The sequence below is a fragment of the Pristis pectinata genome, chromosome 34 (genome assembly GCF_009764475.1).
Source record: "Pristis pectinata isolate sPriPec2 chromosome 34, sPriPec2.1.pri, whole genome shotgun sequence".
NCBI lineage: Eukaryota > Metazoa > Chordata > Chondrichthyes > Rhinopristiformes > Pristidae > Pristis > Pristis pectinata.
This window is the reverse complement of record NC_067438.1, coordinates 6,137,800-6,152,279: the sequence shown is the minus strand read 5'-3', so window position 1 is coordinate 6,152,279 and position 14,480 is coordinate 6,137,800. Positions and strand designations below refer to the sequence as shown.

The window sequence follows — 14,480 nt, the reverse complement described above, 5'->3', positions numbered from 1 at the left end:
ATGCTGCCTGGTTTAGAGAGTATGCATTATGAGGAGAGACTAGGGGAGCTAGGGCTCTACTCTTTGGAGAGAAGGAGGATGAGAGGAGACATGATAGAGGTGTACAAAATATTAATAGATAGAGTGGACAGCCAGCACCTCTTTCCCAGGTCACCAATGCTCAATACAAGAGGGCATGGCTTTAAAGTAATGTGTGGGAAGTTCAAGGGAGATATCAGAGGAAGGTTTTTTACCCAGAGAGTGGTTGGGGCATGGAATGCGCTGCCTGGGGCGGTGGTGGAGGCAGGTGCATTGGACAAATTCAAGAGATTACTAGATAAGCATATGGAGGAATTTAAAATAGAGGGATGTGTGGGAGGAAGGGGTTGGATAGTCTTAGGCGAGGTTTAAAGGTTGGCACAACATTGTGGGCCGAAGGGCCTGTATTGTGCTGTATTGTTCTATGATTCTATGATACCCCTCAGATCCCCTTTAAAGCTCCTTCCTCTCGCCTTAAGCCTATGCCCTCTTGTGTTTGGTACCCGAACAATGGGGCAAAAAGATTTTGGCTCTCTACCTTACCTATGCCTCTCATAATTTTATGTACTACAGTCGCATCACCCCTCAACCCGCTTCGCTCCAGGGGAAACAAACACAGCCTGTCCAATATAACCATAGTTCTCCAATCCGTCCTGGTGAAATTCCTTCTGCAGCCTCTCCCTTGCAATCACATCCTTCCTATAGTGTGGTGACCAGAAGTGCTCAGAAATCCACTCCAAGAAAGACAAACCCGGTTTATCCCACCTCTCCTCATAACTGAAAAGCCCCATCCCAGGTAACATCCTTTTAAACCTCCTCTGCACCCTCTCAGGGGCAATCACGTCCTTTCCCCATTGAGAGATCTTCCTGTAAAGCCAATTGTTTCAAATGGAAAGGGATGAGTCAGTCTGTGTATGTATGCCTATGACAACGATAATCCTAAACTTGAACTTGAAGCCAGGCAAGGCCACCATTCCATAATAATTAGGTTCAGTTAAAACTCTGCTTACCTTCTCCACCCCACCTCTATCATCTTGATTTCCCAGTCCCTTTCCATTGCCCTGGAAGACTCCAGCAGTTGCCCTGAGCTCACCACCCAACACCTTTCAAAAAAAAACGGACCTCCGGTCTCCAAGCATTTATACTTCAAGGAGAAAGATGCTCACTGAACATCAGTGATGGTCACCATCACATCGGACATCTCCCTGAGCAGCGGTGAGCCCATACCTTTGAAATGGTGCTTCCTGGAATTTGGCAAGTCACTAAGTACTCCAACAAACCTGTGCAGATGCACTGTGCAAAGTATCCTGACTGGTTGCCTGGTACAGCAATTCCAACACACTGGAACGCAAGAGGCTGCAGACAGTAGTGGATACAGCCCGGTCCATCATAAGCACAGCCCTCCCCACCACAGACACCACTGGCACCACCGCTGCCTCAAGAAGGTGGCATCTACTATCAAGGATCCCCACCACCTGGGCCATGCCATCTTCTCACTGCTCCTGTCAGGCAGGAGGTACAGAAGCCTGAAGTCCCACACCACCAGGTTCAGGAACAGCTACTTTCCTACAACCATCAGGTTCTTGAACCGACCTGTACAACCTTAACCCTAACACTACGTACCATCCTGGACTTGTCTCCGATTGTGTCTTTTTGCACTAATGTCTTGTTTTGCAGTCTTTTATTTTCATTGGCTGATATAATTTATGCCTTATATGTTGTCTGAACCTACATTCCTGTGACGCTGCTGCAGTCAAGGTTTTCACTGTACCTGTACCTCACCGTACTTGTACACATGACAATAAACTCGACTTGACGTGAAGGGCTTAAGGGGTGACTTGATCCAAGTTTTCACAGATATTGAGGGGAACTGACAGCAAGATGTGATTTCCACTGGATGGGAAGTCAAGAACTAGGTCTAAAAAATTCAGAAGCATTTGGCGAATATATCCACATTAGGACACGGTCGAAATCAATGCAGAGTCAACTATTAATTGGAAATCCAAGACTGATAGAGGTTGAAGGAAGTGAGGAATTTGGCTACAGATTGGTCACGATCCCATTGAATGGAGTCTTATGGGGCTGAATATTCTCTTAATCCCACATTCCTACCTCCCAATCAGCAGAGACTGCAAGAGTTCTTCATTTTTTGTTTGCCCAGAAGACAGACTCGAAATATTAGATTTCTAGAGTATTAAACTTGTTCCTACCTACATTAAGGTCACTGAGAAGATCCGAATAATCTTTTGATCCGTAAGGTATTTCGGTCCTTGCTGGTGGTACTCCGTTGCTGGCTGGGAATACTGGGGGTCTGGAATTGGACTTCAGGTCTGTCGAGTTACAAATGAGCTTTGGTTAGCGTTTTCTTGTTTACATAAAAAGGCACAAATATCTTCCAAATGCCAAGTCTATAATCCTCATGGAGATTTTGCATTGAATTACAATAAACATTTGAATTACAAAATAGAGGGCCATGACTTGGAGTGAGAAGCGGAACTCTCAGTGAAAGAAGTGGGAGCCATATAAAGAGGTGAGTGTCGGGACCCAGTTCTTTTCCAGGTATTTCCAGACAATATGAGAGGCTGAGCTGTGAATTGTTAGGTGATAATTGAATGGGAAATTAACCCATTGACAACAACCAATAAAAAGAAGGTAGGGTCAAGTGGATTAGCCACTGTTTGAGTGTATCAGTGTTAGAGTAGGGAGCTGATGCTTTGGCTCAAGAGGTGAAGGTAACTTTCTTTGTCTATTAGTGCCTAGCTAAAGTAATGACAATGGATCTAGGGTCAGCTGTGTGTTCTTCCTGCCTGATGTGGGAGATCTCAAGTCTCCCTGATTGCTACATCTGTGGCAGGTGCATCCAGCTGCAGCTCCTCACAGATTGTGTTGGGGAACTGGAGCTGCAGCTGGATAACTTTCAGTTCCTACAGGAGAACACCTAAGTTGCAGGAGGCATGTAGCTGGGTTACTGTCAGGAGAGGGGAAGAGAATAGGCAGGTAGTGCAGAGTACCCTTGTGGCTGTTCCCCTCAGTAACAGGTATACTGCTTTGGATACTGTTAGGGGGTGGGGGAGGAGATGACCTACCAGGGGAAAGCTGTAGCGGTTAGGTCACTGGCACTGAGTCTCCTTCTGTGGCTCAGAAGGGAAGTGGGGAGAAGACGAGAGCAATAGTGAGAGGGGACTCTATAGTTGGGTGGGGGCAGACAGGAGATTCTGTAGAGGTGAAAGAGACTCCTGGACGGTAATGTTGCCTCCCAAGTGCTGGGGTCAGGGACATCTCAGATAGGGCCCACAACATTCTAAAGGGGGAGGGTGAGCAACCAGAAGTTGTGATGCACATTCCTACTGATGATGTAGGTAAAGAAAAAGGATGAGGTCCTGAAAAGTGAATATGGGGAACTAGGTAGGAAGCTGAAAAGCAGGACCTCAAGGGTAGTAATCTCTGGATTGCTGCATGTGCCAGTGAAGGTAAGAATAGGATGATTTGGCAGATGAATGCGTGGCTGAGAAATTGGTGCAGGGAGTAGGGTTTTGGATTTGTGGATCACTGGGATCTCTTCTGGGGAAGGTATGACCTGTACAAAAAGGACAGGTTACACTGAACTGGAGGGGAACCAATATCCTTGCAGGTAGGTTTGCTGGAGATGTTGCAGAAGGTTTAAACTAGTTTGGCAAGGGGATGGGAACCTGAGTGATAGGTCAGAGGATGGGGCAGTTGGTGTACAGATTGATGCAGTGTGTAGAGAGACTGTGAGGAAGGATAGGCAGTTGATAAGGCAAAATTGCAGTCAGTTGGATGGGTTGAAATGTGTCTAATTTAATGCAAGAAGTATCAGAACAAGGGTGATGAACTTGGAGCATACGTCAGTACATGAAACTATGATGTTGTGGCCATTACAGAGACTTGGCTGTCACAAGGGCAGGAATGGTTGCTGGATGTTTCAAAAGGGACAGGAATGGAGGTAAGAGGTGGGTGAGTGGCTTTGCTGATCAGGGACAGTATCACAGCTGTAGAAAGGGAAGATGTCCTGGAGGGATCATCTACTGAGTCAGTGTGGGTGGAAGTCAGAAACAGGAAGGGAGCAATAACTTTATTGGGAGTATTCTATAGACCCACCAATAGCAACAGACACTGAGGAGCAGATTGGGAGGCAGATTTTGGAAAGGTGCAGAAATAACAGGGTTGTTGCCATGGGTGATTTCAACTTCCCTAATATTGATTGGCACATCCTTAGTACAAAAAGTTTGGATAGGGCGGAATTTGTTAGGTGTCCAGGAAGGATTCCTGACACAATACGTAGACAGGCCAATGAGAGGACAGGCCGTTCTGGATCTGGTACTAGGCAATGAATCTGGTCAGGTGTCAGATTTCTCAGTGGGTGAGCATTTCAGACAGTGACAACAACTCTCTCCTCTTGGAGATGGATAGGAGCAGACAGTATGGGAAAGTATTTAATTGGGGGAGGGGGAATTATGATACTATTAGGCAGGAACTTGGGAGTGTAAATTGGGTGCAGATATACTGGGGGAAATGCACAATGAAAATCTGAAGGTTGTTTAGAGATCACTTGCGTGGGGTTCTGGATATGTTTGTGCCCTTAAAGCAGGAAAAGGATGGTAGGGTGAAGGAACTACGGTTGACGAGATGTGGAATATCCAGTGAAGAGGAAGAAAGAAGTTTACTTAAGGTTCAGGAAGCAAGGATCAGACAGGGCTCTAGAGTTACAAGGTAGGCAGGAAGGAGCTTAAGAATGGAATTGGGCAAGCTAGAAGGGGGCCATGAGAAGGTCTTGGTGAGTAGGGTTAAAGAAAACCAAGATATTTCACTTGTATGTGAAGAACAGGAGGATGACTAGAGTGAAGGTAGGACCAATTAGGGATAGAGGAGGAAACATGTGCCTGGAGTCAGAGGAGGTAGTGGAGGTCCTTAATGAATACTTTCCTTCAGTAGTCACCTGTGAGAGAGACCTTGATGTTTGTGAGGACAGTGTAAAATAAGCTGATAAGCTAGAACATCTTGATGTTAAGAAGTGTACTGGAAATTTTGAAACATTAGGATAGATAAGTCCCTGTGGCTGGATGGGATCTATCCCAGGATAGTAGGGGAAGTGAGGAAAGAGATTTCTGAGCCCTTGGTGATGATCTGACTGGCCACAGGAGTAGTACCAAATGAATGGAGGATGTCAGTGTTGTTCCTTGTTCAAGAAAGGGAGTAGGGATAACCCTGGGAATTACAGACTAGTGAGTCTTACTTCAGTGGTGGGCAAATTGTTGCAAAAGATTCTTGGGGATAGGATTCGAGCATCTGGAGAAGCATAGTCTGATTTGGGTTAGTCAGCATTGCTTTGAGCCACAAGCCTTATTGTCACATCCTCAGAATTCAAAACTCATTAAGGGTAGAGCAGTGGATGTGGTGTATATGGACTTTAAGGCATTTGGTAAGGTTCCCCACAGGCTCATTCAGAAAGTCAGGAGGCATGGGATCCAGGGTAATTTGGCTGTGTGGATTCAGAATTGGCTCATGCATAAGTGGTGGTTGTAGATGGAGTGTATTCTGCCTGGAGGTCAGTGGCCAGTGGTGTTCTGTAGGGATCTGTTCTGGAACCCCTGCTCTTTATGATTTTTATAAATGACTTGGACGAGGAAGTGGAAGAGTAGGTTAGTAAGTTTGTAGATGACACAAAGGTTGGTGGTGTTGTGGATAGTATAGAAGGTTGAGGGTTACAACCGGACATTGATGGATGCAAAGGTGGGCTGAGGAGTGGCAGATGGGAGTTCAACCCAGAAAAGTGTGAAGTGATTCACTTTGCAAGGTCAAATTTGAAGGCAGAATACAGGGTTAATGGCAGGATGCTTAACAGTGTGGAGGAACAGATCTTGGGGTCCATTTCCAGAGATCTCTCATAGCTGCTGTGCAAGTTGATCAGGTTATTAAGAAGGCATATGGTGTGTTGGCCTTCATTAGTCAGGATTGAGCTCAAGAACTGTGAGGTAATGTTTCAGCTCTATAACCCTGGTTAGAACATACTTAGCATAATGTGTTCAGTTCTGGTTGCCTCACTATAGGAAGGATGTGGAAGCTTTAGAGGGTGCAGAGGAGATTTACCAGCATGCTACCTGGATTGGAGAGCATGCCTTATGAGGATAAGTTGAGTGAGCTAGGGCTTTTCTCTTTGGATGGGAGGTGTCTTGATAGAGGTGTACCAGATAAGAGGCATAGATCGAGTGGACAGTCAGACTTCTTTCCCAGGGCGGAAATGGCTAACAATAGGGCATAATTTTAAGGTGATTAGAGGAAAGTACAGGGGGGATATCAAAGTTTTTTTTTTTTACACGGTGGTGGTGGAACATGATGCCAGGGTGCTGGTGGCAGCAGATACATTAGGGACACTTGAGACTCTTGGGTAGGCACACGGATGATAGAAAATGGAGTATGTGGGAGGGAAGGGTTAGATTGATCTTAGAGTAGGTTAAAAGGTTGGCACAACATAGGCTGAAGAGCCTGTACTGTGCTGTAACATTCTATGTAAACACAATCCACTTGGTTCATCTGATTTGTGCCAGCGTTTACATCTCACTCAAGTCACTGGCAGTCTTGCCACATGTCAGTCTATCGGAATAAATTTCTATCCCCCCCCCCCCCCCCTCCCTTGTGCATCTTCCCAAAGATGCTTCAATCACCCACTCCTGCAGCTGGCACCATAATCCTGAACACCCTCCTTTGTTGATATGTTAACTCTCTGGTGACCCCCGAGGGGCGGGAAGATAGGTTGGAGTTACACAAACTCTCTCCCAACTCCTTGGGCCCGAATCCTGTGGGACTAGAGTCGTCGTGTTTAGTTTTGGTTGCCCTGATAAACGAAAGGTGTTATTGAACTAGAGAGAGAGTGCAAGAAAAGATTTACAAGGATGTTGCTGGGATTTGAGGGACTGAGTTATAGGGAGAGGTTGGACAGGCTAGGACTTTATTCCCTGGAGCATTGGAGATTGAGAGGTGCTACTATAGAGGTGTATAAAATCATGAGGGGCATAGATAGGGTGAAGGGGAGAGACTTAGTAGGAACCTGATAGGCAATTTTTTCATCTGTATATGGAATGAGCTGCTGGAGGAAATGGTTTAACAACATTTAAAAGGTACATGGATAGGAAAGGTTTAGAGGGATACAGGCCAAACACTGGCAAATGGGTCTGGCTTAGATGGGAAACTTGGTCAGCCTGGACCAGTCAGGCCGAAGGTCCTGTATTACATTGTGACTGATTCCATGACCTTAAATGAATGCCCTCTCATATTAGACATTTTGACCCAGGGACAAAGATACTGGCTGTCCTCTCATAGTTTTATAGGACAGTCTCCTACTGGCTGTCCTATCTGTGCTTCTCATAGTTTTATAAACTTGGTAAGGCATTCAGCCAGTGGGGGAAAGCAGGGGTGAGGGGCCGAATAGCCTGGAGCTGCTTCTATTCCTCATTACCTCGGTAGCAAATGAAGGCGAAAGGAAAGTCGCAGTCGGCCTCGTGCCACTCGCCGTCAAAGACGGCCACGCACATGGGCAGGCTGTTGTTGAAGTTGAATGGGTGCCAAAGGCCCCACTTGGAGTAGCTGAAGTGGTCCCCGTTGGTCCACATCCACCCGGACATCCCGTCGGTGTAGAGTCCGATCCACTGGGGCCCGTGCACCAGCACGGAAATCAGACTGGCCTCTTCCGCGCTCCGCACACTCGCCAGGTTGGTGTAGTGATTCCGGCAGTAACTCCAGGCCTTGTTCCACGTCTTTTCCTCCTCGATCAGGAAGTACGTCCTGTCCCTGCTCGTGATTGTTTGGTTCCGATCTTAAAGAGATTTTTCAGAGTCTTTTAGGATCTTGCAACCACAAGAGTATGAACACAACGGTACGGTACAGGAGCGGGACCTTTGGTCTGCAAAGTCTGTGCTGAACATGTTGCCAAATTAAACTCAACCTATTTGCCTCCACGTGATCCATATTCCTCCACTCCCTGCATGTTCATGTGTGTGTGTCTAAATGCCACTATTGCATCTGCTTCCACCACCATCCCTGGCAGCACATTCCAGGCACCCACCACTCTCTGTGTAAAATCTATCGCCTTTACACTTTTCCCCCTCTCACCTTAAAGCTACATCCTCTAGTACTTGACATTTCAACCCTGGGGAAAAGATACCAGCTGTCTCCCCTTTCTATTGCCTCTTATAATTTTATAAACTTCTGTCAGGTCTCCCCTCAGCCTCTTGGACTCCAGAGAAAACAACCCATGTTTGTCCAATCTCTCTTTATAGCTCATACCCTCTAATCCAGGCCGAATTCTGCTAGACCTCTTCTGCACCCTCTCCAAAGCCTCCACGCCCTTCCTGTAATGGGGCAACCAGAACTGCACACAATACCCCAAATGCAGCCTAACTAAAATTTTATACAGTTATAACATGACTGCCTGACTTTTGCTTCGTAATAAGTAAGTAAATCCCTCTCTGAACCTTGTTCACCTCAACGTGTTGTCTCATTCTTCCAAACTCCTGACTTTACCCCTGATAACTACAGCCACCAAACCCTGGGGGTCTCCCAATAACCCTCTTGCATCAAAGAAAAAAACTGAAGCAAAAAAAAACTGGCAAGTTAAACAAACGAAAAGCACAAGTTTCACTTTCAATCCAAGACTTTTCCTACTTGGCCTGAAATTCCTTCCGGATATGGTATCCCGCAAAGTTATATCCTTGTGTTCACCAATAGGTGGGGTGATGTTCTCCCCGGAAAGAACATGGTGAGGCCACTGCATGTCTGTGGGAGTACAAGAGTACAGGATGAAGTGATTTAACCATTATCCATTCTGAATGTATTAAAACCTCAGGAGGTGTTACACATCATGTCAAAGGAGAATCCCAATCTGAGAGTTGTGATTTAGATATTCCCATCTGTGGTAAACTTCCAAATGTGTAACGCCTCCCTTTTGATCATCGACCACTGTGTCCTCTGACCCACATTGCATCCCACTCCAGTAACATCAGAATTTTAGAATTTGTGTTGGAAAGGCAAATCCGGGGAAGTTGCCACTGACTGAGAGGTCTGGGCAAGGACATCTCTTGGGGACAGTGTGACCCACAGCCCATTCTACTCTGCACCAAAGGACCAATACAACCCTCTTGGACACAAGACAAAAAGGAAACCTTGACAGAATGGGAAGATCCTGTTGGATGTGAATCACCTCCCATTTTTTTCCACATTATATCCCATCTGCTCACCACTCAGCTTGTCAACATCCCCTTAGAACCTCTTTACATCCTCCTCAATACTGAGCATCACACCTGGTTTAAGGCTAGGGTGTCAGTCTGTGGGCAGCAAGTTAATTGCCCCTCAATCTTCCCATCCCCTTAGATTATCCACCTCACTGGTTGCTGCCACTTTGAACTGCCCTCATCTTTGTTCCCTTAGTCCAACTCTCCTTGTCTTAATCTAGTACAGCCTCGGGTTATACTGGAGGATTTGGGCTGGGTTAGGGTTGGGCTGTGGCATCAGTGTCCTTGTAAATAGGAAATTTGGTCCCCTGCGGTCAGCAGTGGAAAGGGTGAGCAGCTTCAAGTTCCTGGGTGTCAATATCTCCGAGGATCTATCCTGGGCCCAACACATTGATGTAATCAGAAAGAAGACATGCCAACGCCTCTACTTCATTAGGAGTTTGAGGAGATTTGGTACGTCACCAAAGACGCTTACGAATTTCTACAGATGTATGGTGGAGAGCATTCTGACTGGTTGCACCACCACCTGGGATGGAGGCTCCAGTGCACAGGATCGCAAGGGGCTGCAGAGGGTTGTCGACTCAGCCAGCTCCATCACAGACACAACCCTGCCTGCCATCGAGGACATCTTCAAGAGGCAGTGCCTCAAGATCAAGAAGATAGCATCCGTCACTAAAAGACCCCCACCACCCAGGTCACACCCTTTTCTCATTACCTCCATGAGGGAGGAGGTACAGGAGCCTGAAGACCCACACTCAATGATTCAGGAACAGATTCTTCCCCTCCGCCATCAGATTTCTGAACAGTCCATGCCTCGTTATTCTTTTCTTTTTTGTTGCACTATTTACTTATTTTAGTTATAATAATTTTATGTCTTTGCACTGTACTGCTGTGGCAAAACAACACATTTCACATCTTATAAGTCAGTGATAATAATTCTGATACTGTAAACAGTTTGGTCCCAGGTGCCAAACCTCACAAGTCAGCGTCTGAGAAGGAACTGCTTATTCCCATGCCCGGAGTACAGTAAAACTCCAATAATCCAGCACACTTGGAAATTTGCTGGCACTGGACCAGATGATTCTATTGGATGTCATTCATTCAATGCCCTCAAATACTTTTAATTCACCTTTTTTTAGATGTTGCACAGAATTATAAAAGTGAATCTTGAGTTTAGCAACAGTTTAGCACTGTTAAACTGTAGTTTAGTAACAATATGCACAGCTTGATCACTTTGCATTAAAATGGATGTTGTGTTTTTGGTTCTAATTGTGTTCTTTCTTGTAGACATTGTGTATAATTTGTGTTTTGCTTGTGAATGCTGCTTATCTGATGCTAGTTGCCTGTGATGCTGCTGCAAGCAAGTTTTTCATTGCACCTGTGCACACATGGACTTGTGCATGTGACAATAAACTCGACGTTGACATTGACTTTGAGTGGGTAGGGAACCGGGGCCCCGGGGAGTGGGAGGGAGAGCCGGAATCATGAGGATTTCCCATTAGTGGACTACTGGAGTTTTACATATAGCACCCAATGCCTCAGCCTGGATCCAAACCCCAGGAGCGGGGCTTGGACAGAGTGCACATCCACCCAGTACAACTCACATCCAGACAAGACACCGCAGGAACTCAGCGGGTCAGGCGGCGTCGGTGGAGGGAAATGGACGGTCGACATATCTGGCCGAGACCTTTCATCCAGACTGAGAGATAGAGGTGAGGGGAAGGGGTGGAGCAAGACCTGGCAGATGATAGGTGGATCCAGGTGGGGTGATTTGTCTCCTGATCCACCCAGTTCTTCCTACACCCTCCCCAGCCCCCTCACCCTATTTCTCTCCCCTCCCCCACCCACTCCATCTGGCCCATCACTCCCCCCACTGGTTCCCCTCCCCCCACTGTTCCCACCTGTCCTCCGCATTTGATTCCATGCTCCACCTTCCTCTCCCATCAGATTCGGTCATCTGCAGCCCTTCGTTGCCTCCACCCATCACCTCCCCGCTTCTGGCACTGTTTTTATTGGTAAGGGAGTTAAGGGTTACGGGAAGTAGGCAGGAGAATGGGTTTGAAAAGAAAAATCAGCCATGATCGATATTATGAATGATAGAGAAATGGAGGGGCTGTGTGGGAGGGAAGGGTTAGATAGAGCAGGATAAAATGTTGGCACAACATCGTGGGCCGAAGGGCCTGTGCTGTGCTGTAGTCTTCTGTGTTCTAATCCCAATTCATACTAAATGTCCTCCTCCTGTGTACCAGCCATATTCCCCCATTCCCTTCATATTCATGTGTCTATCTAAAAGCATCTTAAACTCCAAACTGCCTGCTTCCACTACTACCCCCGGTAACCCATTCCAGGCTACCGCTCTCTGTGTTTTTAAAAAAAAACCTTGCCCCTCACGTGGCCTATCAACGTCCCCCTTCAAACCTTAAGAGCACATCCTCTGGCGTTTGTCATTTCTACCTTGGGGAACAGATTCAGACTGTCTACCCTATCTATGCCTCTCACAATTTTACAAACATCTACAGGAGCCTCTTCAAGCATCTGGACTGTTGTGTCGGTCTTGCTGTCTCGGGCAGAGCACCGCAGGATATGTTCTATGATCGAATGGCAAAGCAGGCTCAATGAGCTGAATGGCCTAACTGTGCTCCTATATTTTATGGTCTTACGGCTATTTGCACTGTCCCCTCCTCCATCTGTCCGTCACCCCCTCCTCACCTGGATCCACCTATTACCAGCCAGCTCTTGCTCCACCCTTCTCGCACACCCCACTATACTGGCTATCTCCCCTCCACTCTTTCAGTCCAGATGGAGGATCTCAACCCAAACGTCGACTGTCCACCTCCCTCCACAGATGCTGAGTTCCTCTGGCATCTTGTTCCTTGCTCCAGATCCCAGCATCTGCAGTCTCACATGTCTCGATAACTCGCACCCCACCCTCACCCTCACCCTTCCCTCGATCTCACTTACCCAGGTAGCAAACAAAAGAGAAGTGGGATTCGCATTTTTCCTCTCCCCAGCCCTTGTCCGAGGCATAGGCGCACACGGGCAAGCCAGCGGCGTATCGGGAGGGGTAGGAGGGGGACCAGTTGGCATACTGGTACGCATCCCCGTTGGACCACTGCCAGCTACCGACTCCGTTGCTGTACAGTCCGATCCACTTGGCTTGGGTCAGAAGGGGGCCCAAGATCTCGGACTCCTGCTGGCTCCGCACGCTCAGCAGGCCCGTGTAGTGGCGCTGGCAGTAATCCCGGGCTTCTGACCAGTTCTTCAGCTGGTCGACCAGGAAGTATAACCTCTCTTCCGTCCCAATGCTCTGGACGTACCCTGAAACGAGGATCGGGTGCCAATCGTTGAACATCTCAAACAAACCATTGGAGGGGAACAGAGGGAAAGAATTGGAAGCTGGAGTAGGCCAATCGGCCCATCATTCCACGACTTCCCAGCTGCTGGTATAACTCAGTGCCACTCTCTCCATATTCCTCAAATTTCTTAACATCTGTCAATTAACACTGGATTAACGTCGGAATATAGTGTAAAGGTGTGGTTGACAGATATGGTGGGTTGCATGGCTCCCAAGTCTCTAGCTCACTGAAAGTGGTAACGCAAGTAAATAGAGTGGCAAAGAAGGCGTACAGCACGCTTGCCTTCATTGGTTGGGGCATTGAGTATAACAGTCAGGAAGTCATGTTGTAGCTGTATACAAAAACTTCGATTAGGCTGCACTTGGGGTATTGTGTGCAGAGGGATCTTGGGGTCCAAGTCCATAGCTCCCTGAAAAAGGCAACACAAGTGGCAAAGAAGGCGTACGGCATGCCTGCCTTCGTCACTAGGTGCTCAGAATATAAGAGTCAGGAAGTCATGATGCAGCTGTATAACACTTTGGTTAGGCCACACTTGGGGTATTGTACGCAGTTCTGGTCGCCTCCATTACAGGAAGGATGTGGAGGCTTTAGAGAGGGTGCAGAAGAGGTTCACCAGGATGCTGCCTGGATTAGAGGGTATGAGCTATAAGGAGAGGTTGGACAAACTTGGGATGTTTTCTCAGGAGCGTCGGATGCTGAGGAGAGACCTGATAGAAGTTCATAAAATTATGAGAGGCGTAGATAGAGTAGACAGGCAGTACCTTTTTCCAAGGGTTGAAATGTCAAATACCAGAGGACTTAGCTTTGAGGTGAGAGGGGGAAAGTTTAAAGGAGATGTGCAGGGCAGGTTATTTTTTACACAGAGAGTGGTGGGTGCCTGGAACAGGCTGCCATGGGTAGTGGTGTCCAAGAGGCTTTTAGATAGGTGATACGATACTATATCTTTATTAGCCACATGTACATTGAAACACACAGTGAAATGCATCTTTTGTGTAGAGTGTTCTGGGGGCAGCCCGCAAGTGTCGCCACGCTTCCAGCACCAACATAGCATGCCCACAACTTCCTAACCCGTACGTCTTTGGAATGTGGGAGGAAACCGGAGCACCCAGGAGGAAACCCACGCAGACATGGGGGGAAATTACAAACTCCTTACAGACAGCGGCGTGAATCGAACCCGGGTCACTGGCACTGTAATAGCATTACACTAACCGCTACACTACTGTGGTGCATGAATATGCAGGGAATGGAGGGATAGGATCATGTGCAGGCAGAAGGGATTAGTTTAAATTGGCATCATGGTTAGCACAGACATCATGGGCCGAAGGGCCTGTTCCTGTACTGTACTGCTTGATGTTCTAACGTCCTGTTTCAGTGCTGTATGACTCCATGACTTTTCAATTATGTCTTGAACACACTGAGCCTCTGGAATCAAGAATTCCAAAGATTCACCACCCTCTGGGCAAAGAAATTCCTTCTCTTCTCTGTCCCAGATTATTTTGAGAATGCAACCCCTGGTTCTAGACACTCCAGGCACGGGAAACATCCTCTCCCCACCCTTCCTTCTTAAGAAGTTTGTATATGCTTAATGAAGTGGGGGGTGTGGTGGTAGAAACTTCAATATTTTCTCAGGGAGAACTCTCCTGGTCTTTGGGACATCGTCCGTGGGATTTTCTGTGCCCCAACTGAGATGACACACAGGCGTTGGTTTAATATTGTGGCTGACAGATAGAACATAGAACATTACAGCACAATACAGGCCCTTCGGCCCACAATGTTGTGCCGACCTTTAAACCTTGCCTGACTATCTAACCCCTTCCTCCCACATATCCCTCTATTTTAAATTCTTTCATATGCCTACCTA

The 14,480-nt window shown here is 47.1% G+C and overlaps 1 protein-coding gene across 1 annotated transcript in view; it reads right to left on the bottom strand.

The window, feature by feature from the left end:
- Positions 1-14,480, bottom strand: part of LOC127585835 (macrophage mannose receptor 1-like) — a 43,468-nt gene that overhangs the window by 9,774 nt on the left and 19,214 nt on the right. Inside the window, exons 10-11 of the mRNA XM_052043534.1 lie at positions 12,225-12,581; positions 7,493-7,849 (exon numbers count right to left, since the gene is read on the bottom strand). Coding sequence (XP_051899494.1) covers positions 7,493-7,849; positions 12,225-12,581 — 714 coding nt within the window. The remainder of the gene's footprint in view (positions 1-7,492; positions 7,850-12,224; positions 12,582-14,480) is intronic.